This window comes from Ictidomys tridecemlineatus, chromosome 1 (genome assembly GCF_052094955.1).
Source record: "Ictidomys tridecemlineatus isolate mIctTri1 chromosome 1, mIctTri1.hap1, whole genome shotgun sequence".
Taxonomy (NCBI): domain Eukaryota; kingdom Metazoa; phylum Chordata; class Mammalia; order Rodentia; family Sciuridae; genus Ictidomys; species Ictidomys tridecemlineatus.
Window position 1 is genome coordinate 190,791,161 of NC_135477.1, and position 23,882 is coordinate 190,815,042.

The following is a 23,882-nucleotide window of genomic DNA, read 5'->3' on the forward strand; positions in this document are numbered from 1 at the left end:
TAATTCTCACTTTTGTTTGAAGGCAAATATAGTGAAACCAGCTGAAATGCATTACCTCAGTCTCTTTATTATTACCTTCAAAATTACCTACCTAATTTTATTCCCTCCTCACTACCCCCTCCCTTTGATTTTCAAAAGCTATCTCTAGACCTCTAGTCTTGATTCTTTTTTGGTTGTTGTTGTTTAGATTATTCCCACTACTTTTTCTTCCCAATGCAGTAACTGTATCTTAAAAATACAATTTCTAGGAGCTGGGTTTTGGCTCAGTCTTAGGGCGCTTGTCTAACACATGTGAAGTACTGGGTTGAATCCTCAGCACTATATAAAATAAATAATATAAAGGTATTGTGTCAATTTACAACTCAAAAAATCTTTAAAAAAATACAATTTGGGGGCTTGGGTTATGGCTCAGCGGTAGAGTGTTTGCCTTGCATGTGCAAGGCTCTGGGTTCGATCCTCAGCACCACATAAAAATAAATAAATAAATAAATAAATAAATAAATAAATAAATAAATAAATAAATAGAGTTATTGTGTACAACTACAAAAAATATTTTAAAAAATACAATTTCTATGTTTCATCCATTTGTTCTTCCCCTTTGCCAACAGACATAATCAAAAACAAAGCAAGATTTATTCTCTAATTTAATATAGTTATGCCATGAACTAAGACACAATGGCTCTTAATTTAGATTTTCTAAAGGGCAATTCATTCAACTGCTCTTGCAAATCAGAATGTAGTCTGAGAATCAAGGAGCATTGGAAGCATCTTTGAATGTATTCAGGAGGTAGAACCAAAGACCTGCTGAGTCAGAACATACATTTTGTACAAGGTCCCCAACATATGATTCAATAAAATTTAGAGTTCTTAGGCATGCTTAATCTTCTACCAATTCCTCTAAATTAACATGCCTATTTGATGTTTCTTTTTGCTTTGTTATTTTGTTATTGGTACTGGGGATTGAACCCATGGGTGTCTAACTACTGAGCAACATCCACATCCCTTTTTATATTTTATTTAGAGAAAAGGTTTTGCTGAATATCTGAGGGCCTCATTCAGTTACTGAGCTGGCTTTAAAATAAAAATTATTTCTCCGTCTTCAGCCTCCAGAGCCACTGGGAATAGAGGCATGCACCATGTGCCTGGCCATTTATTTCACCTATTTAAAATTCTCCCTATTTTGTACTCTAATTTATAGATGTATTAGAAGTCATAATCTTTCCAAGGAATGTTTCATCAGGCCATCATCAATGTGCATCTGCTTATTTTTTCTTTTTCTTTCTTTCTTTTTTCTTTTGGTTGTTGTTGTCTATAGTCTTTTCTCATTCTTCATTTCCGAATTCTTCTCTCCCCTTTCTTATGTCCCAACTTTTCTCTAATTTCAGCAGGTCTGGACTTAATAACTCAGCTCCTCTAGGACCACTCCAACTTACCCTGTGGTTGCAACTTGATAAGATACACTATTTCAACTCCCATACTATTTATTATTTTCATTTCTTCCACTATTAAATCATACTAGTGCTCATGTTTTAAACATGCATTATATCCAATGATTTTATAATGAGTGGTTCTTACCTTCTGTATGTCCATTTATACCATCTTTTTCTCTTTGATGTGCATCACCAAATGAATGACCAACATTATTCTGAGGAAGAATCTGAGAGAGAGTCGTCTGGTAAAATTAAACAACTAATGAATTATATGAAGATTGCCTAATCAGTATTCTAAGGAGACACCTAATTTTCCAGATTTGAAATAAATTAGATGAAAAACTAGAGAAGTACACATTAAAAATTGAAATATTTTATATCACAGTGTTATATATACTCTGCAAATCAGCCAAATATTATATTCATTTGTCTACTAACTCTATAAAACCAGGATAGAATGACAATAGAGAACTATCAACACGAGGGCTAGGGTTGTGGAATATATATATATATATATATATATATATATATATATAAAATAATGGGTTCATTATATCTCTCCACTAATCCACCAAAAGCAGTTGTACGAGGACAGTTTATACTAAGGGCTACCTCCATTTGAAAATCTAAGATATTTCAATTTAAAAACCTCATAATGCATCCCAAGGTCTAAGAAAAACCTCAGTAAATGAATTCTAAAACCAATACAAGAAAAGAATTCATTAAAGTCAGAGCCAAAATTATAAAAGATAATTTTTTTTAAAAAAAAACATAGTAATAATGGAACAAATAGTTTGTTTTTAAAATGGTAAATAAACTTGATAAACCCTTGGCCAAGGGAACTAAAAGAAAAAAGGAGATACAGATGAATAAAGCTAGAAACAAAAAGTGAAATATTAAAACAGATACCACTGAAATCCAGAAGATCTCTAGAGACTACTAGAGAACTTATTCAATGAATGGGAAAAAATTTAGACTATTTTAAAGAATAAAATCGAAAGATAAATAAATCTAAGTGATATTAATGAAATATGTCATAAAATGTTGAATCAAATAGATAGAGAAAACCGTAGCTCAATAACAAGCAATTAGGTTGAAGCAATAATAAAAAGCCTTATGGATCAGAGGTTCAGAGGTGAATACATGGCTAAATTTTATCAGATATTTAAAGAAGAACTGATATTAATCCCCCATTACATTTAAGAGCAAAGGAAAGATGCTTCCAAAGCAATTTCCTGAGTGGAAAAGTGAAGATTGGACAGAACAAGAAAAAACTAGATATCAATATCCTTGAGGAACATAGTATAAAAATTCTCATAAAATCTTTGCAAACCACATTCAACAACACATTACAAAATAACATACATATCAGGCATAGTGCTGTAGGTCTATACTCTCAGAAAAGCATCAGGTTGTTTGAGGAACACGGTAATTTCAAAGCCAGCCTGGGAAATTTAGTGAGACCTGTTATCAAAGTGAACAATAAAAGGTGCTGGGGATGTGGTTCCTTCGTACCATGCTCCTGGTATGAGACTCTAGTCACATACAAAAAAAAAATCCATAAAAGCTGATTTTGATCCAGGATGATTCAATACATGCAAATCAATAAAACTAATACATCACATATAGAATCAAGACAAAATTACATGATCTTTTAAGAAGCAGCAGGAAAAGCCTTTGACAAATTCAATGGCCCTCATGACAAAGCCCTGAGAGATTAGAAACAGGAGAATTTTATTAAAATAAAGACCAAGTATACCAAATCCAAAGCCAATAGTAAAATGAAGAAGAATATTTTCTCTAAAATCAGGAAATACACAAGGATGTTCATTGCTGCCAATCTCACTAATCACAGTACTTAAAATTTTAGAAAAAGTGGGGCTGGGGATGTGGCTCAAGCGGTAGCGCGCTCGTCGGGCGTGCGTGCGGCCCGGGTTCGATCCTCAGCACCACATACCAACAACGATGTTGTGTCCGCCAATAACTAAAAAATAAATATTTAAAAAATTCTCTCTCTCTCTCCCTCTATCACTCTCTCTTTAAAAAAAAAATTTAGAAAAAGAGAAAGAAATAAAAGGGATTCAAATAGGAAAGTTAAAATGTTAAATTATTTCTATATGCAGATGATTTAGTCCTATTCTTAGAAGAACATAAATAATATATTATGAAAATTCTACTTTGATGAATGAATTCATCAGAGTAACAGGATACAAAATAAACATATAAAAATAAACTGTTTGTCTATATACCATAGCAAACCTAGAGAGAATAAAGCAAGAGTAATAGCTCATTCAAATAACTTTAAAAATAGCTAGGAATAACCCTAAACAAGAAAGTGAATGACCTCTTCAAGAAAAATTACACATTGAAGAAAAAAATAAGAAAACAATAGGAAGTAAAAAGATCTGCTATGTTCATAGAGAAGCAGAATTAATATTGTGAAAATGGGCATAGTACCATAAATGAATTATAGATTCCATGTATTCCCATTCAAATTCAAATGATACTGTTTGCAGAAATGGGGGGAAAATAACTACTTCTAAATTTGTATGGAAGAAAAACAAACAAAAAAATACTAGGACAAAGTGATACTGATCATAAGAGAAACAATGGATAAACCACAATGCCCAATTTCAAAATAAAACAGAGCCATAGTAATAAAAAACATGGTCCTGGTGTAAAGAAAGACCCATAGACCAATGGATAGAAAAGAAGTCAGAGAGCAAACCCAGGGGTACAGTCATGTGATACTAGGCAAAGACACCAAAAACATATTTTGGAGAAAAGACAAACAACATTTTAGAAATAGTGTTGGAAAAATTAGATATCTATATGTAAAAGAAGAAACCTAGATGCCTATTTTCTAACACTGTACAAGAGTTTATTCAGAAAGGACTAAAGACATATGTACCAGACTAGAAGGTTTACAAATACTAAAAGAAAATATATGGAAAACACTTCAGTATGTAGGCAATAACTTCCTGAATAGAGCCCCCTACAGCTCAGAAAATAAGAGCAACAATGGATAAGAGAGGGTGCATCAGAGATCCTCATTGTTATACAAAATTACATACAAGAGGTTGTGAGGGGAATGGGATAATAAACAAGGAGGGAAATGAATTACAGTGGATGGGGTAGAGAGAGAAGATGGGAGGGGAGGGGAGGGGGGATAGTAGAGGATAGGAAAGGTAGCAGAATACAACAGTCACTAATATGGCAGTATGTAACAGTGTGAATGTGTAACTGATGTGATTCTGCAATCTGTATTTGGGGTAAAAATGGGAGTTCATAACCCACTTGATTCTAATGTATGAAATATGATATGTCAAGAGCTTTGTAATGTTGTGAACAACCAATAAAAAAAAGAGAGGGTGCATCAAACTGAAAAATTCCTGCATAGTAAGTGAAACACAAAACAGTAAGAAATGGGAGCCTCCAGAAATGGAGAAAAGCTTTGCCAGCTATTCTTCTGACAGAGGATTAATATCCTAAAAATATTAATGCAAATATCTTCCTACCAGAAAAACAAAAACCTTTTCAATAAATGAGCAAATGCACAGCTAGTTCTCAAAATAAGAGATACAATGGCCAACACTTCAGGGGAAAAAATAAAAACCATAACATCTTTATCAATTGGGAATATGCAAATCAGAACAACATCAAGCTCCCATTTTCCACCATTCAAAAAAGCAATCATCAAGAAGGCAAATAATACTGGGAAGATGAGGAGAAAAATCTCTTACATGTGAATGGCAGGAACATAAATTACTATATCACTATGGAAATTCATATGAAGGCTACTCAAAAACTGAACATAGAACTACTTTATTATTCAAATATACTACTCAGTACTTACCAGAAAATATTAAAGTCAGCTTATTTTAGAAATATACATATGCCCATCTTGCCATGACACTATTAATAATAGGCAAGTCATAGAATCAGGCTAGATGCTAGTTAATAAAAGAATGGATAAAGAAAATGTGGTATATATAAACAAGGAAGATTTCTATGCATAGAGAACAACAAAACTAAGTTAATTTTAGGAAAATGAATAAAACAGGGAAGCATAATGTTAAATAATATAAGCCAGACTCAGGAAACAAATATCATATATTTCTCTCACATGGAAAACTAGAGGTGGAAATGTTCAACATAAAAATAGATGAATAATAAATTTTATCCATTAGCTCTTCATAACTGAAATAAAATTAAAGTAATTTCAAAAACAAAAGATATCGTTTACATTTAACCTTATTTTAGCTTCTTCAGGATATTTGCAAATATATTTCCTAACCTGGAATAGATCATAAAAATAGTAGTGTTTTACAATAAACATTAAAGTAAGTAAATACAGAAACATCTAAAATTTGAAATTTCAAAATTTGACATAGAATCTATATATTTTAAGAAACTATAATGGAAAAACAACAATTCTGAAACTAAAGTATTACCATACAATTATTGAGTGTTTCTGCTTCTAGAACTGGTTATTACTTTGCACACACCATTTATTCTTTGATTAGATGAAGAGTAAATTTTTAGAAAATTTCATTACCTCAAATTTCTTTAGAATTTTTATTGGTTCTTTTCAGTTATACGTCAAAATAGAAGTTATATACTAGAATATAATTATAAAAGCAAAGAATATAATTTGTTCTAATTCAGGACCTAGTACTTCCTTCTGTTCTTCTAATCTTTCTGCTATTTACTTAGAGTTTTTTTTTTAATTACTGTCACTTTTAGTGGAAAGACTCAAAGTATGGATATGCAAGCCATTTTAATACAAGTATTAAGATACAGATTCTAGATTTCTGGGTTGCCATAATTCCCAATATTACTTTAGTATAAACATGGAGCCACGGAAAGAAATAGAGAATATAGGTCTCCTCAAATGCTATGATACCAAAATATCAAGGGTCCAAGTAAAAAAAGAAAAGTTATGTGCAATGTATATTATATATTCCAAACTAAAGGCACCAGGGAAATTCCACAATTTTGTAAAAATTAATTTAGGCATGAGTATTGTAAGTCATGTAAGAATGATTTAAAAACCACAGTAATGAAAACTGATACAAAAAATCCTTGAATAAATATTATGTTTCCTCTACAGTTAGAAAGCTGTTTCTAATGCAATTTTTCTTTCACTATGCATTTCACAGCCCATTGTTACTTCCAGCCCCCATGATCCCCAAGTACTTGAGAGAACAGTGATACAAAAAGCATTTTTTTTAAAAAAATCAAATAATTAAATAATTTAATCAAATAATTAAATTAAAAAATTAAATAATTCTTTAAAATGGATTCTTAGCAAATATTCATATAAAATATAAGAAAAAATATAGCTAAATTTTCAGCATTAACATCTTAAAACACAAAATTCAGAGCAAGAACATGAGGTTTTTTACAAAAAAATCACTTTACCTTAATAGGAGCTTCATAGCTGTCCTGAACCATTGCAAACAAGGAATCATCTGAGTGTGATTTTTTGATAGATCTTTAAAGCAAAAATGTATAACAAAAATGGTGAATAGTTTTATTTTTAAAATAAACTCTGTTTAATTTAAGGTATAACTTATTAAATGGTGTTTCTTGATTGATTACTTAAAATATGACCTCCAATCAAAAAAAATAGCTTGTGTTCACCTCTTTCTGACTCTACTGCTGTGAATCTATAAAATATTCAATATAGATATTAAGGCACTCTTAGTTCCAATTCAGAGCAATATCCAGTACATGAGCAGAAACAGATAATAATTTTTTCTTGCAAATTGCCTGACTTGAAGGCTGAATTTAAAAACCCAATTAATGGCTGACTTTTTTTTTTTTTCACTTGAACTGAAACAAACCTCTGGAAACACAAGACAAGATAACAAGAGGCACAGTTCTCTCTCGTGAATATCCGGGAGTCAAATACTAAGCAATATTGTTCTTCAGCATAGAAATCACCAATAATAATACACTATTTATTCCCTCTACCCATAAATAATGCACAGAGTTCTCTGGAACTTTAAAAATTATTGAAAGTTAAAAAGTGAATATATGTTATTTAGAATACCTTTGTCAGAAACATTGAAATAAATTATAAAATTGATTTTTCCTGTATAGGTCTCACTTTATTCAGGTCCTCATAAACTAGCAAGCCCTTTAAAACCTTTACAAGCACTCAGACACCCAGGGGAAAAGACTGCCAGAAAAGCAGAGTCTTGGTATTTGTACCTCTGTTTCCCTAGCAATTATGTAAATACCCTCCTTCCTCTGGGAATCCATTTCCCAGTCACTCATCTGCAAAACTCAGTGGCAGTCTCTAAACTTGAAATCTACATCCCTTGAATATTCAGATTTCTGACACAAGGTTAAACTAAATGGAGTCTCAATCATTGGCCTGTCTGAATACCTTTCCAACTACTCAACTGAAGCTTTATAATAACTTTCCCTGCCAATCACTCCTTTGCCCAGCACTACATGTACATTTTAAGGACAACAGCAATTGGGAAAGAAAGTGAAGGTGAATGAAAACCTGTTTTGTGCCACAGATTCATGTATTCTAACAATTTCCACAGTCTGTTTCACTAGTCTCTAATCCATTCTTGCATCGCAGAGATGAAAACAGGCAAAATACAAGCTATTAAGACTTCCTCTAAATTTTGTATTAATATGCCTTTATAGAGAGCTTTTAATATTCTGTGTCCTTCATTCCTGTTTTGTGCTCATCAAACTAATCATAAACCCTAAGATTTTGGTCTCTTTTTTAAAATGCTTATTCCTACCCAACACAGTGTTGTTACTCTGGGTGAATACTTTTATAGCCCTTTCCTTCACTAGTTAAATTTTGATCCTCTACCACTGTGTTCACTTAAAAATTCTAGTCTTGTCCTCTTTAGTTGGGTTCCTATAGTCAATCTTCAATCTATTATTTAAAAAAAATCACCTTAAAAATGATAACCAGAAAATGTACTGAGCTCAGAATTAAGAAACTGGAGTTTAAATCTCATTGTTGTCATTGTTTGTACCCAGAAAACTCCCTTTAATATATTTAAGTTCCAGGTACATCCTCAAAACTATCATTTGGCTGGCATGTAGAACACATGCTGAAAGACTAGAAGGTTTCTAAAATTCCTTAAAATTCTGAAATTTCTAAACTTTTGATCTGTCAAAAGAAAAAAATATTCAATTGACAAAATAAAGCAGAAACTCAAAAGAGAACAAAACAGAAAATACAAATAGAAATTAAATAAAAGGTTATAGTCATAAAAAAGGAAAAAAACATAAAAGTAAAAGTCTTCATAAAATTGTTAGGGGTAGTAATTGAAGAGAAACTAACTGGAAAATCAGGAGGTAGAGAAATTAGAATGTCCTCTAAGGATTAATATAAGTAATACAACATTGTCTAAATAATGTTATTCATAACTTTCAGTAAAATAATTTCTCTACAACACTTGCCTGATCTTCTTGTTTATTAGAAACCATGAGGCCATAGCTCTGTGAGATTTTCCATAAAAGCTTTTGATACATTAAGAAAAAATCCTGATTACTAGTGGAACTGTCAATATCAGGACAAAATCTTGAACTACAACCTGGCTTATCAGGTAAAATATAAATCAGAATTAACACACAACTGCCTTTGACTTTCTAAATTGATGATACACAATATGAAAGTTAAAATGTGAATATATATGTTATTTAGAATACATTTGTCAGACACATTGAAATAAATTGTAAAATTGATTTTTTCCTGTATAGGTCCCACTTGGTATCAACCTTTACAGTGGAACAACACAATGGAGTAGTCAGCCAGGTAAGACTACAGTCTAAACACAGGCCTGAAACTTATTAATTACACAAATATGGGACAAAAAGTCAACCTCTATGAATAACAGCTCTTTATTCGTAATTAACAGATTATAATAGCACAGATACTTTCAAAGTGCTTATAAGATACCTTTAGGAAACAAGTGTTAACTGAATGTGGTGTCTATCCCACACTAGAGTACTCAACAAATCCTTCAATACTCAACAAATCCTTCTACCTTAACTCTCCACTTAGTTAATAGACATTTTTTATTTAGAATCTATAAATTCATACCTTCTTAATGAGTCATCTTTAGGACTTTCTTTCACTATTAAATAAAACAGTAAAATATATAATTAATCAAAACAGAAATATAAAATATATAAATTTATGACTCTGATGTTTTGTTATAAAATGTTCCTCCAAACCCATACTCGGAGAAATTTTTAGAATTCATATTAATTGTATTTATGACAGGTAAGTAATGAATGCATTAACAACTCCTATGTTTCCCACTTTGTACTTATCAAATGCAAGGAAGAAACAACAGGAATTATAAAAGTTTGATACTTAAAAGTAAATCATTGGTCCCATAATCAAAATCCTTATTAAAAGTTGTAAAAATGAAAGAAAACCTTATCATTGTCAAATAAAGTAGCATAAATATATAAGTGTCAAACAAGGGGAGACATGATGGTGAATTAGCAGGAAGTGGATTTTCTCACAGCTCCACCATATGGGACTCAGAGAGTGAGAAAACTGCTTCTCTGTGAGGCGGGAGATAAAAGCATGCCACTGATTCTCAATATTGGACAGAGACCTTGAAAACTGGGGAATTTGGGGTATATCAGACAAAGATGAGAAACAGAGCTGGAGCTTAGGATCTGATGTGATTGGGGGAAATCAGTGCATTAGGACAAAAAAAAGACTGAAAAGTGATGCAGACAAGGGGCTAGGGTTGTGGCTCAGTGGTAGAGTGTTTGCCTAGCATGCATGAGGCATTGGTTTCAATCCATGTAAAATAAAATAAAGATACTGTGTCTACCTAAAACTAATTATATATATGAAAAGTGCAGCAGACAGTCTTGAAATGCAGAATGTGGGACCACAGGGTCAAGCTATTCTACTCATTAAACTGTGGCAGGAAAGTCACCACCATTCTGCCTGGAATGTACACAGAGTTGAAGCTGGAGACATATTTAAACATGTGCACTGCAATGGCACCAACTCAGACTGGGAATTTATATCCATGTGTTGGGGCTCAGTCCGATATATAAATCTGGCAGACACCATCCACAAGACATAAACTGAGCCTAGCAAATCAGGAGAATTTCTGGCATGGACATTATTTCTCCTGGGGGTAACACTAGTCAGAGAGGCCAAAGAGAGCCTGTCCTCCTCTCCTCCCTTGACACAGCTGTGCCCAAGACCAGTGGCAGTTACTTCAAAATCTCAATGAGCAGGAGTGATGGACCTTGGTGCTTGAGGGCAGACCTAAGGAGGTAAGAAAGAACAGTACCCTGAAAAAACAGAACTGGTAAAGGACTGGCATCCCTGTCCCATGAATGTAGCCCTGAGGAGAAGAGTAAAGTAGAGTCCTAGGTGTGCACCGATTTATTTATGCCCAGTAACTCCCCATGAAGTGAAACATCTGGGGCAAAGACAGGACCTCACTGCCTCCCCTGAGAACATATTGTAGAACCTAGCATGACCTATTCCCTGGGGGTGGAGCTGACAGCACCTTTCACAGCTCCCCATACCATCCCATGGAGAATGGAAACTGAGAGATGGAAAGACACTTTGGAAGAGACAGAAAGCACATACTCTCAGTAACAATCCTTTTTGTTTTTCTTTTTAGTTTTTGTATGTGTAGTGATAGATACATGAAGGACATTCATACACTTGTACATATTTGTTTATGCTTTCTCATTTGTACTATTCTAAAACATAGTTATTTTTCCTTACTCTGTTGTTAAGGGTTAAAGTTTTCAATTAGCCTATTTTGGATTGCGTTTGTGTTCTGTTTCAAACCTTTTATTTCTTTTGTTTCTATTTCTTTTCTCTTACAAACAGTCAAATTCCATTATTCTCACTTTACTCTTTATTTCTTTTACTTGTTTTTCCTTCTTCCTCATAAACAATACATCGTATATCACTTTGCTTCTGCCCTACTCATATCTTGAAACTGCTAATCCTTTTCTATCACCATTGCTTTTTTCTTCATAGTGAACTCTATTTTTAATTTCTCCCAGAACTCTTGGTTTATAAAACTCCACACACCACCACTAATGCTAAAGCAACAATTAATACAATTGAAGCTATAGAAAACACCTATTCTTTTATTTTATGAAAGATATAACTCATGATTACTTACTGTCGTTACTGATATAAGTTGATACATTTCTGTTTATTGTGCCAACTAACTTTGTGTGAAAATAAAAATTAAGTATGCAATTTAGTTCTATTTTTTTATACACAGTTGGGTTGCAATTACTTGGCTCCCCGCCTCCCGCAATCTGTGAGCCACAATTTATCTACAGGATCACTAGAAATGCACAGAATAGAAGTTCTGTTGTTAGAGATCCATTTTGACACATGAATAGACACACAAACAATATGAACAAGCAAGGGAACAAAGCATGCCAAACAAACCAGAATGACTCAAAAGCAGATTCCACAAAAACCACAGTGAAGAAAATATCAGAGAAGGAATTTTGAAAGTTTATATTTCAACTGATCTATGAGATAAAAGATAATGTAAAAAGTAAAATCACAGAGAAGACACAAGGAGTAAAAAATCAATAAGGAAATAGAAGTTCTAAAGAAAAATCAATCAGGAATTTTCAAAATTCAGAAATCAATAAACCAAATTAAAAATGCAATGCAAAGCATCACCAATACACTAGATGACTTAAAGAACAAATATTCAGGTAATAAAGAAGTAGTGCATAATCTTGAAAATAAAGTTCATCATGGAGAAAAGATGTTACCAGACCATGAACAGAATTGAAAAAAAATATATATATGGGATAATAAGAAAAGGCCAAATTTAAGATACACTGTGATAGATGAAGGTATTGAATTTCAAAACAAAAAATGAACAATCTTTTCAATGAAATAACTGAAAATTTCCAAAATCTTAAGGATGAAATGAAAAATTAAACACAGGAGGTATATACAACTCCAAATATATAGAATTACAACACTCCTAGCCACAATAGTATGAAAATGCCTAACATACAGAATAAGTATAGAATTTTACTTATAATAGAATTTTAAAACCTGATAGTGAAAAATGATTAGTCATTTTCAGAGACAAACCGATCCAGATCTCAGCTGATTTTTCAAAGACCCTAAAAGCTAGGAGGTCTTGAAATAATATATACTAAGCTCTGAAAGAAAACGGATTCTGCATAGAATACTAAATTATATCAGATTTTAATATGAGATAATAACATCCATAATAAACAAAAGTTAAAAAAATCACAACTAGAAAGCTGGCATTATAAAACACACTCAATAAATATTTTATTAAGAAAAAACAGGCAGGCGCGGCAGCCCAGCCGGAGTGCGGAGGGGGCTCGGAGAGGAGCTGATGCCGCTGGCCAGGATGGTACTTGAGAGCGTGGCCCGCATTGTGAAGGTGCAGCTCCCGGCTTATCTTAAGCGGCTCCCAGTCCCAGAGAGCATTACCGGTTTCGCCCGGCTCACAGTTTCAGAATGGCTTCGGTTATTGCCTTTCCTTGGTGCACTTGCACTACTTGGCTACCTTGCAGTCCGTCCATTCTTCCCGAAGAAAAAACAACAGAAGGATAGCTTGATAAATCTTAAAATACAAAAGGAAAACCCTAAAGTGGTGAATGAAATAAACATTGAAGATTTGTGTCTTACTAAAGCAGCTTATTGTAGGTGTTGGCGTTCAAAGACGTTTCCTGCCTGTGATGGTTCCCACAATAAACATAATGAATTGACAGGAGATAATGTGGGTCCACTCATACTGAAGAAGAAAGAAGTGTAATAGTAATGATTTAGGATTGTCAATTGTGTGCTGTAAAATCTTCCAACAACATTTTCTCATTCTTTGTGTATAGAAAATCTTTGAAATGGTGGTTTTAATTATTACCACTGGCTGAATAATTATTTCTGCCAATTTATTTTCTTGCTACACTACTGTCTATATTTGATATTTAGTATATTCAAAGTCATTTATGTAGAAGTTATCTGTCAAGCCTCATTCTGACTTCAAGGAATTAATGTATATTTCGGCAATAAAATCCATACTTCTGGTTTTAATTAATTTAGAAATTAAAATTTTGGCAATGTGTCCAAACTGTTTCTTTTGATGATTAATAATTCAACAGAATCTGTACTTTAAAATTTCACTACACTGTTAAATATTTTTTATATTGCTTTGTTTTGATCCTTTGAAATGATTTTATCTTCCTTTGGCCTTCACACTCTGATTTTTTAGGTGAATTAAGAAAAATATTACCATCAAGAATTACTTAAGGTTACAGAGATAAGCTTTTTTACTTTATAGAAATTGTTGTTTCATTAATATAAATACCCCAATTTCAAAAAAGAAGTAAACTGGATATAAAAAGTTCCAATGAGGAATAGTTATTTACATTATAAAAGATTTGTTTACTTTACAAAAGGCACGTTGTGTGTGTATGTATTGTGTGTCTGAGCTAGTGACAGCTGGGGGTAGGGTGGCAAGAACATTTAATATCTAAATGTACCTGCTGCTGCAATTTGAGGTCAGTTAGAAATAAAAGCATATCTTAATTCAGATTAAAATGTTAAGTAGTTCAAACATTTTTCTCTTAATAGTATAAATCATTAAAACAAAACATTAAAATATTTTCAAAATAAATTTAATGAACAATCTTCAAAATATTTACAAATATTTTCTTTTTAACATACACTGAGCCATATCCCCAGCCCTTTTTTGTATTTTATTTAGAGACAGGGTCTCACTAAATTGCCGAGGCTGGCTTTGAACTAGCGATCCTCTCGCCTTAGCTTCCCAATCTGCCAGGATTACAGGCAGTACCAGCATGTACAGTACAGTTCTTATAATAATAGCTGCTTAAGTTAGGCTTTTTCTTTTCTTTTTGGTATTGGGAATTGAACTTAGGGGTGCTTTACCGTTGAGCTACATCCCCAGTCCTTTTCATTTTTATTTTGAGAAAGGTTTCACTAAGTTGCTTACTACCTTGTTGTGTTATTGAGGCTGGCTTCAGACTTGTGATCCTTCTGCCTCAGCCTCCCAAGTAGTTAGGATTATAGGCATGTGTCTGTTTATTAAAGGTACAATCCATTCAGTTCACTGTTTTCTTTTTTATATGTAGAGGTGCCAGGAGTCAGGCATTTAATTCTTCCAGTAATAAATCTAATAATTATTGAGCATTTATATGTATCTGGCACTTCACTAACATGGTACTTGGATTTTGAATTACATGTAATGTCAAAAGGCTGTACTGCCTGATCTTAACTTTCTTGTGATTAATAGAAAATTTTAGTTAGAAATCTAGTCTGTAGTTTCTAAGAAGTCCAAAATTATTGTTCTTTCCTCTTCCTATTTATCAGTGAAGGAAAAATACAACATTGCTCTTTTTTTTTTCCCTATGACTTTTATTCAATACCCTTAAGGGCTTCACTGTCAAGACTAATCAATTATTTTTTCTAAGGTTGGTCCCAAGACTTGGAGAAAGTCCTCCTTACCAAAAGTTTATATATTCTTGTCTGTGTTTGTGGTCATGAAATGTTGGGTTTTTTTTTTTGTAAACCCATTCACTGTAACTCAGCAACATGTCTCTAAACATGTTCTAGTGTTTTCCATACTTAGATTTCACAGAAGATAAATTTTCTGAGAATATGTAGTCTAAAATGAAATTGTCAACTTTTAATTTTGTCAAATAAATAAGAGCACTTAAAATATTTGAAAGTGAATTCTGTCATAGAAAGGTAATTCTAATGCACAAAAAGTAAAATGGTTAAACTCTCACAATAAAGGGTTTCTCCCCCTCCACATTTTCCATTTTAAAAATATGTTTAAAGAGCTATGCCAAATATTTTCCTGCCTGTGCAAATTTTTCAGAAGCCTGAACTGGTAGCAAGCTGTTATTTTCATAATTCTTTTACATAAGTAGTATTGTCAGTTGCCACCACTTCCCAGAATACTGTTATGTGTATCTTAAGAAACAGACATTAAATGCCTCTGAATTGATACAATAAAAGTAACTTAGCTCTTGAAAAAAAAAAAAGAAAAAATAAAATATGCAAATAAAAACATACAGAAACTAAAACTAAAAGAGTAGTTAATCAAAGTAGAATCTATTTCAACTTGATAACTAGAAATGAACCAAAATAACAGGAAGCATAAATCATCTCTCAATAATAACACTGAATGTTAATGGACTCAAGTCATCAACACAAATACACTGGCAGATTGATTTGGAAAAAAAAGAACCCAACAATAGCCTGTCTCCAAAAGACTCACCTCTTAGACAAATATATACACAGACTAACTGTGAAAGGATGAGAAAAACATATCATTCACATGGATCTTATAAACAAGGTTATCTATTTTAATATCTGATATAATGGACTTTGAGCAAAAGTTCATCAGAACAGATTAAAAATTCCATTTTCATACTGCTTAGTAGAGTAATACAACAGAAAGAAATAATAGTGGTAAATATATATGCTCCAAACTATGAAGCATCTAAGTAATCAAAGAGCTCCTTCTCAATATAGAGAATCAAACATATCACAACACAATAATATTGGGAACTTTAAGATGTGTCTCTCATCACTAGAAAGATCATACCAACAAGAGATAAATATAAAATTAAAATTACAATAAATAATTTAGACTTAACAGAAATGCATAGAATATTTTACTCGTCAATGACTGAATACATTTTCTTCTTAGCTGCACAGGGAACATTTACCAAAATAGACCATATTTTAGTACATAAAGCAACATTTCACAAATACCAAAAATAGAGCTAATACCTTAAACTCTGTCAGACCATAATGGAATAAAACTAGAAATCTACAAGATGAAAATTAAAAAAAAAAAACTAACACTAGGAGACTAAATTCACTATTGAATAATGAACAGATAGATGAACAAATCAGAGTTTAAATAAAATTAAATGTAAATGAGAAGAGTGATACAATATATAAAAACCTTTGGGACACTATGAAGGTAGTTCTAAGAGAAATGTTTATAGCATTGAGCCCATACATTAAAAGAATAGAAAGTTACTGAGTAAAATAATCTAACATTATATCTTAAAGACCTAGAGAAAAACACTAAAATAAGCAAATAAAAAAAAATCAAAGATGAAATTGATAAAATCAAGATGTAAAAACTGAAAAAGAAATGAATCAAAAATTTTTAAATGAACAAAATATATAAAAATTAACCAAGCTATCAGAGAAAAATGAAAAGTACCAAAACCTATGGTGAAAATGGAAATATCAGCACAGAGCATAAATTGAGGCTATTTTTTCAAAATCTATACTCCAATAAGGTAGAAAATCTAAAAGACATCAATAAATTCCAGGAGACATGAGCTACCCAAATTTAACCAGAAGTATATAGAAAATTTAAAGAGATTAATTTCAAATAATGAGAATAAAAAAGTCATCAAGACTCTACCAACAAAAAAAAGCCTAGGGCCAGATGGATGCTCAGCCAATTTCTACCAAACCTTTAAATTATTTCATGAAATTGAAAACGAGGGAATTCTTCAAATTCATTAAATGAAGCCTATCTCACACTGATACTAAGTCCAGACAAAGATACATCAAGAAAGGAAAAATTCAGACTAATATCCTTGATGAACATAGATGCAAAAATCCTCAATAAAATACTGCTAAATCTCATACAAAAATATATTTTAAAAAATAGTGCACATGACCAAGTGGGTTTCATCCCAGGAATGCAACACTGATTCAACAAATGGAAATCAATAAATGTAATTCATCACACAAATAGATACAGAGATGAGAACACTTGATTATCAAAATAGATGCAGCATCTATTTTTTGCATAAAACCCCATCTTTTCATGCTTTAAACACTAGAAAAAATAGGAACGAAGGGATCATACCTCAACATTGTAAAAGCTATACATGACACACCCAAGGACAACATAATTATGAAGGGAGAACAACGACAGAATTTCTTCTAAAAATTGCAATGAGACAGGGATACCCACTTTCACGACTTCTATTAGTACACAATGCAACTCTTAGCAAATACAAAATGTAGAGATAATACTCTGCAATCTATCAGATCATAAGTGAATAAAACACCAGAAGACCAAATTCACAACTGAATGATAAATAGAGAGCTGAACAAATCAGGTCCTTTTATCTCTTGCCAGAGCAATTTGGCAAAGGAATGTAATTAAAGGGATATGAATAGGAAAGGAAGGGCTAAAACGAGCACTGTTTGAAGAAAACGTGATTCTATATTAAGAAGATCCCCTCAAAAAAAAAATACTCACTAGAAAGCTTCTAGAACACAAATGAATTCATCAAATTTCAGGATACAAAAGTAACATTCATAAATCAACTTTGTTTCTAAACTCCACTAAAAGATGAAGTAAACGAGAAATTAGGAAAATTATCCTATTCAAAACAGCATTAAAAAAACACTTGGGAAACAATCTAACAAAAAATAGACCTCTACAATGAAAATTACAGAACACTCAAGAAATAAATTGAGGAAGGTTCTAGGAATGGAAAGACTTCCCATGTTCTTGGATAGGCAGAATTAATATCGTCAAAATTACCATACTACCAAAAGTGCAATAAAATTTCAATGCAACTCCCTTCCAGAGCCCAAAGAAATGCTCTCCCTTCCAGAGCCCACAGAAAGAGATAAACAAGAGACTCAGAATACCCAAAACAATACCTAGCAAGAAAAATGAAGCAGGAGGTATCACAATATCAGACTTCAAATTACACTACAGAGCTATAAAGACAAAACCAATATGGTATTGGCAACAAAACAGGTAAGACCACCAATGAAACAGAAGACAGAGACAAACCCACATAAATACAATTACCTCATTCTAGACAAAGGCACAAATATCATATACTGGTGCAAAGATAGCCTCTTCTACAAATGGTGCTGAGAAAATTTGAAATCAATATGTAGTAGAATTAAACTGAACCCTAATCCTCCCACCATGCACAAAAACTCAACTCAAAGTGGATCAATTACTTAGGTATTAGACCAGAATCCCTGCACTGGATAGAAGAATACTTAGGCCCAAAACTCCAACATATCAGCTCAGGAACTGACTTATTAATAAAATCTCTAAAGCAAAAGAAGTTGTTGGTGGGCCTGACCTTGGATCTACATGGAGGAATGCTCATCTTTCCCATTGTGCAGCAGGGATGTCCTAACATACAACACTATGTTTTGGAACAGAGTGTTGTCAGAACACTGGCAAGTACCATTTACCTGCTCCTTTGACAAGAAATTACTCCCCAGTTGGTACAAGGCAGTTGCTAGACTCTTGGTGGCAGGACTCCCATAATATTATATGTTGTGTATCCCCTCTGGCCTCTCATGACTGCTATATGTAAATTGGAACATAGCCACTATGAAAGCTAGTTTTGCTGCATAATATAGCAAAAGCAATTATCTGAATCTGTTTTTGGAGGGGTTTCTGTATGCCCTCAAGCTCCCAAGAGTAGATGCTGAAAGGGCAGGCCCCTCAACACAAAGTGAAATCAATTTTAAATAAATGGTGCTCCATCAAATTAAGAAGCTTCTTCACAGCAAAGACAAAAAACCAGAACATGAAAAGTGAGCCAACACAATAGGAAAAAATACCTTTGCCACCTGCACCTCAGAAAATGCATTAACTTCCAGGATAAATAATAATAATAATAATAATAATAATAATAATAATAATAATAATAAGCTTAAAACTAATAATAACACCATCACCCATCTCTACCCATTTAATAAATGAGCAAAGAAATTCAACAGGCACTTCACAGAAGAAATACAGATGGTCAACAAATGTATGGAAAAAAACATCTACAGAAATTAGAGAAAAGCAATAAACAGATCAGGAACAGAAAGCTTACAAAGACATTCCAGTGTAGGAGACAGCAAATATGCTCATCTCTTACTTCCAGCTACTTTTTCTATCTTATGTGTGGTACAAACAAAACTTTACTTCCCCTAGGGACAAAAGTGTTGAAAGATAACAACCTTCAGAGTTTATACACTCTTATCTATCCATACCACATGGTCATAGGGAAATACAGAAAGAAGCACTACAGAGGTAGCAGCAAGTTGTTATGTAGTAATAGTTGATATTTAAATAGGCTATGAACTCACTCATCTTTCAGAATGAGCCAAACACTGTTTCTCCATATAGAACAAATTCTTTCCCACTTCATTAAAACTATAAAACAAAACAACAACAACAAACGAATAAGACATTTACTCTGTGAGAATCTACTGGTAGGGCAGAGGAAAGAGCTAAGTGGTAATGTATTGCATAGAATGAAGGAGCTCTGGCTTCAATCTCAACAGTGAAATAAATAATGATGATGATGCTGACAATGATGGTGATGATGTGAAGGAGGAGGAGTAAAAAAGACTTGTACTATTAAAACTATATAAACTGAGTTTATATTCACCACTCAAAAGGAGTATTTCATTTCATGCATGCTATTCACATTCTAGTCTTATTTCACATGGCAAGGTAGATGTAAAAGACCATTTGATGACAATTTTATAAACTATAACTTTTTTAAAAAATATTTTTTAGTTGTAGTTGGACACAATTTCTTTATTTTATTTATTTTTATGTGGTGCTGAGGATCGAATCCAGTGTTTATCATGTGCTAAGTGAGCATTATACTACTGAGTCACAACCTCAGCCCAAACTATGATTTTTTGAGACTTTTAAATTCCATAACGAAGAGTTTATCTGGTCCCAGGGGAGCGGGATGGTCCATTTAGTACTGTGTTATACAATATGATGTCAATTTTCTCAATCCTCCTCATAAGTGGAAGATGTTTATAGACTTCACACTTCTTCAGCATGCAATCTATATGTCCTCATGTCCTATACTGATGTAAAAAAGTACTGAAAGTGGAAGACAACAGCTTTAAATGTAGCCCACTCACAGAGAATGTGCCTCAATTTCATGATGTTATGGGTTCAATCACTGGCACCACAAAAGCACTGAGATCTATTTTTTTTTTGAAATATATTTTTCCCTTTCCTGTTTAATTGTTACCTGAATGATTCATGGACATTTATACATATTCATAATTCTTTTTCTCATTTGTAGTTTTTTTTTTTGGTACTGGGGATTGAACTTGGGGATATTCAACAACTGAGCCACATCCCATCCCTGCTTTGTATTTTATTGAGAGAAAGGGTCTCACTGTGTTGATTAGCACCTAGCCATTGCTGAGGCTGGCTTTGAACTCACAATTCTCCTGTCTCAGCCACCCAAGCTGTTGGAATTATAGGTTTGTACCACTGAACCCAGAGATTTCTAGCATTATTGAAGCAACTTATTTTTAATAGATCGATATTTTGACCTACCAATAAAGAAAAGTCCACAACTAGATAAATTCTCTGGCAATTCCTACGAAACCCTTAAAGAAGAACTAACACCAATACTCCTAAAATTATTCCATGAAATAGAAAACGAAATAGAAAAGGATGAAACCAAGGAAGAAAAGGAGTACAAACAATGCGGGACAGCCTAAATATTCAGGAGGACCTAGAGGCATCAGAAAAATGGTCAAATAAAGAACTCAAAAAATACCTTAGACAGATGGAATAGAACCTTAAAGAGGATATGAGACAGCAGATTCAAACAGTAAAAGAACACATTGAAAATGAATTACATAAAGAGATAAAAGAAGAAATTAAGCATCTTTATCAGGAGATAGAGATTATAAAGAAAATCAAATTCTAGAAGTGAAGGAAACTATAAACCAAATTAAAAACTCAAATGAGAGTATCACTAACAGAGTGGAGCAAGTAGAAGCCAGAACATCAGATAATGAAGACAAAATATATCGTCTTGAAAAGAGTCTAGCCAACTCAGAAAGGCTGGTAAAAAATCACGAGAAAAACATCCAAGTGATATGGGATAACATAAAAAAACCAAACTTAAGAGTCATCAGGATAGAGGAAGGTATAGAGGTTCAAACCAAGGGAATGAGCAATCTGCTGGATGAAATAATTATAGAAAACTTTCCAGAAATAAAAAAGGAAATGGATATACAAATTGTAGATGCATACAGGACACCGAGCATACAAAATCACAGTACACCAATGCCAAGACACATTGTTATGAAGATATCCAATATACAGAACAAAGAGAAAATATTAAAAGCTAGAAGAGAATGGAATCAGATTACATTCAGGGGTAAAGCAATAAGGTTAACAATAGATTTGTTCATAACAGATGCTGAAAGCGAGAAGATCCTGGAACAACATATTTCAAACACTGAAACACAATGGATGACAACCAAGAATTTTGTATCCAGCAAAATTAAGCTTCAGGTACGACAACGAAATAAAAATCTTTCATGATAAACAAAAGTTAAAAGAATTTGCAGCCAGAAATCCAGCATTGCAAAGCATCTTGAGCAAAACACTACACAAGGAAGAAATGAAAAACAATAACCAAAACCAACAGTGGGAAGTGCCTCAGTAAAGACAGAGGGCAGGGGAAAGCTTATCATGGAGAAACAAACTAAATTTTTTAAAAAAGACAAATAATCAAACATGGCTAGAAGTACAAACCATATATCACTAGTAACTCTAAACGTTAATGGCTTAAACTCTCCAATAAAGCGACATAGGCTGGTAACATGGATTTAAAAAACAAATCCAACAATATGCTGCCTCCAGCAAACACAGCTTATTGGAAAAGACACACACAGGCTGAAGGTGAAAGGTTGGGAAAAAATATACAACGCACACGGTCCTTATAAGCAAGCAGGGGTGGCCATCCTCATATCGAATAAAATTGACTTCAAGATTAAGTTAATCAAAAGGGATAAGGAAGGACATTACATACTCTTAAAAGGAACCATTCGCCACAAGATATAACAATTATCAATATTTATGCACCAAATAATGGTGCTGCGACGTTCATAAAACAAATTCTCCTCAAGTTCAAGAATCAAATAGACCACAAAACAATAATTATGGGTGACTTCAACACACCTCTCTCACCATTGGACAGATCCTTGGGAATCAACCTAACAAAAGAGGTGAAAATACTTGGGAATCAACCTAACAAAAGAGGTGAAAGATTTATACAATGAAAACTACAGAACTCTAAAGAGAGAAATAAAAGAAGATCTTAGAAGATATAAAAATATACCCTGTTCATGGATAGGCAGAACTAACATCATCAAAATGGTGATATTACCCAATGTTCTCTATAGGTTTAATGCAATGCCAATCAAAATCCCAATGGCATTTCTTGTACAAATAGATAAAGCAATCATGAAATTCATATGGAAAAATAAAAGACCCAGAATAGCAAAAGCAACTCTAAGCAGGAAGTGTGAATCAGGTGGTATAGCGATACCAGATTTCAAACTATATTACAGAGCAATAGTAACAAAAACAGCATGGTACTGGTACCAAAACAGGCCGGTGACCAATGGTACAGAATAGAGGACCCAGAGACTAATCCATAAAGTTACAACTATCTTATATTTGATAAAGGGGATAAAAGCATGCAATGGGGGAAGGATAGCATCTTCAACAAATGGTGCTGGGAAAACTGGAAATCCATATGCAACAAAATGAAACTGAATCCCCTCCTCTCGCCATGCACAAAAGTTAACTCAAAATGGATCAAGAAGCTTGATATCAAATCAGAGACTCTGCGTCTGATAGAAGAAAAAGTTGGCTCTGATCTACATATTGTGGGGTCCGGCTCCAAATTCCTTAATAGGACACCCATAGCACAAGAGTTAATAACAAGAATCAACAAATGGGACTTACTTAAACTAAAAAGTTTTTTCTCAGCAAGAGAAACAATAACAGAGGTAAATAGGGAGCCTACATCCTGGGAACAAATTTTTACTCCTCACACTTCAGATAGAGCCCTAATACCCAGAATGTACAAAGAACTCAAAAAATTAAACAATAAGATAATAACCCAATCAACAAATGGGCCAAGGACCTGAACAGACACTTCTCAGAGGAGGACATATAATCAATCAACAAGTACATGAAAAAATGCTCACCATCTCTAGCAGTCAGAGAAATGCAAATCAAAACCACCCTAAGATACCATCTCACTCCAGTAAGATTGGCAGCCATTATGAAGTCAAACAACAACAAGTGCTGGTGAGGATGTGGGGAAAAGGGTACTCTTGTACATTGCTGGTGGGACTGCAAATTGGTGCGGCCAATTTGGAAAGCCGTATGGAGATTCCTGGGAAAGCTGGGAATGGAACTACCATTTGACCCAGCTATTGCCCTTCTCGGACTATTCACTGAAGACCTTAAAAGAGCATACTACAGGGATAGTGCCACATCAATGTTCATAGCAGCACAATTCACAATAGCTAGACTGTGGAACCAACCCAGATGCCCTTCAATAGATGAATGGATAAAA

General features: G+C 33.2%; 1 protein-coding gene, 1 long non-coding RNA gene and 1 pseudogene across 4 annotated transcripts in view; 1 reads left to right on the forward strand and 2 right to left on the reverse strand.

The window, feature by feature from the left end:
• LOC144364854 (ankyrin repeat domain-containing protein 26-like) overlaps positions 1-6,948 on the reverse strand; it is a 46,635-nt gene extending 39,687 nt beyond the window's left edge. For all 3 annotated transcript variants that reach the window (XM_078014834.1, XM_078014827.1, XM_078014823.1), the window contains exons 1-2: positions 6,855-6,948; positions 1,576-1,657 (exon numbers count right to left, since the gene is read on the reverse strand). In XM_078014834.1, coding sequence (XP_077870960.1) covers positions 1,576-1,657; positions 6,855-6,887 — 115 coding nt within the window. In that variant the 5' untranslated portion in view covers positions 6,888-6,948. The remainder of the gene's footprint in view (positions 1-1,575; positions 1,658-6,854) is intronic.
• Positions 6,949-9,516: 2,568 nt separating this feature from the next.
• The window catches only part of LOC144364859 (uncharacterized), a 28,941-nt gene continuing 14,575 nt past the window's right edge, over positions 9,517-23,882 (reverse strand). Inside the window, exon 6 of the long non-coding RNA XR_013422959.1 lies at positions 9,517-9,550. This is a non-coding gene — a long non-coding RNA (uncharacterized LOC144364859). The remainder of the gene's footprint in view (positions 9,551-23,882) is intronic.
• LOC144366716 (CDGSH iron-sulfur domain-containing protein 2 pseudogene) lies at positions 12,776-13,552 on the forward strand (annotated as a pseudogene).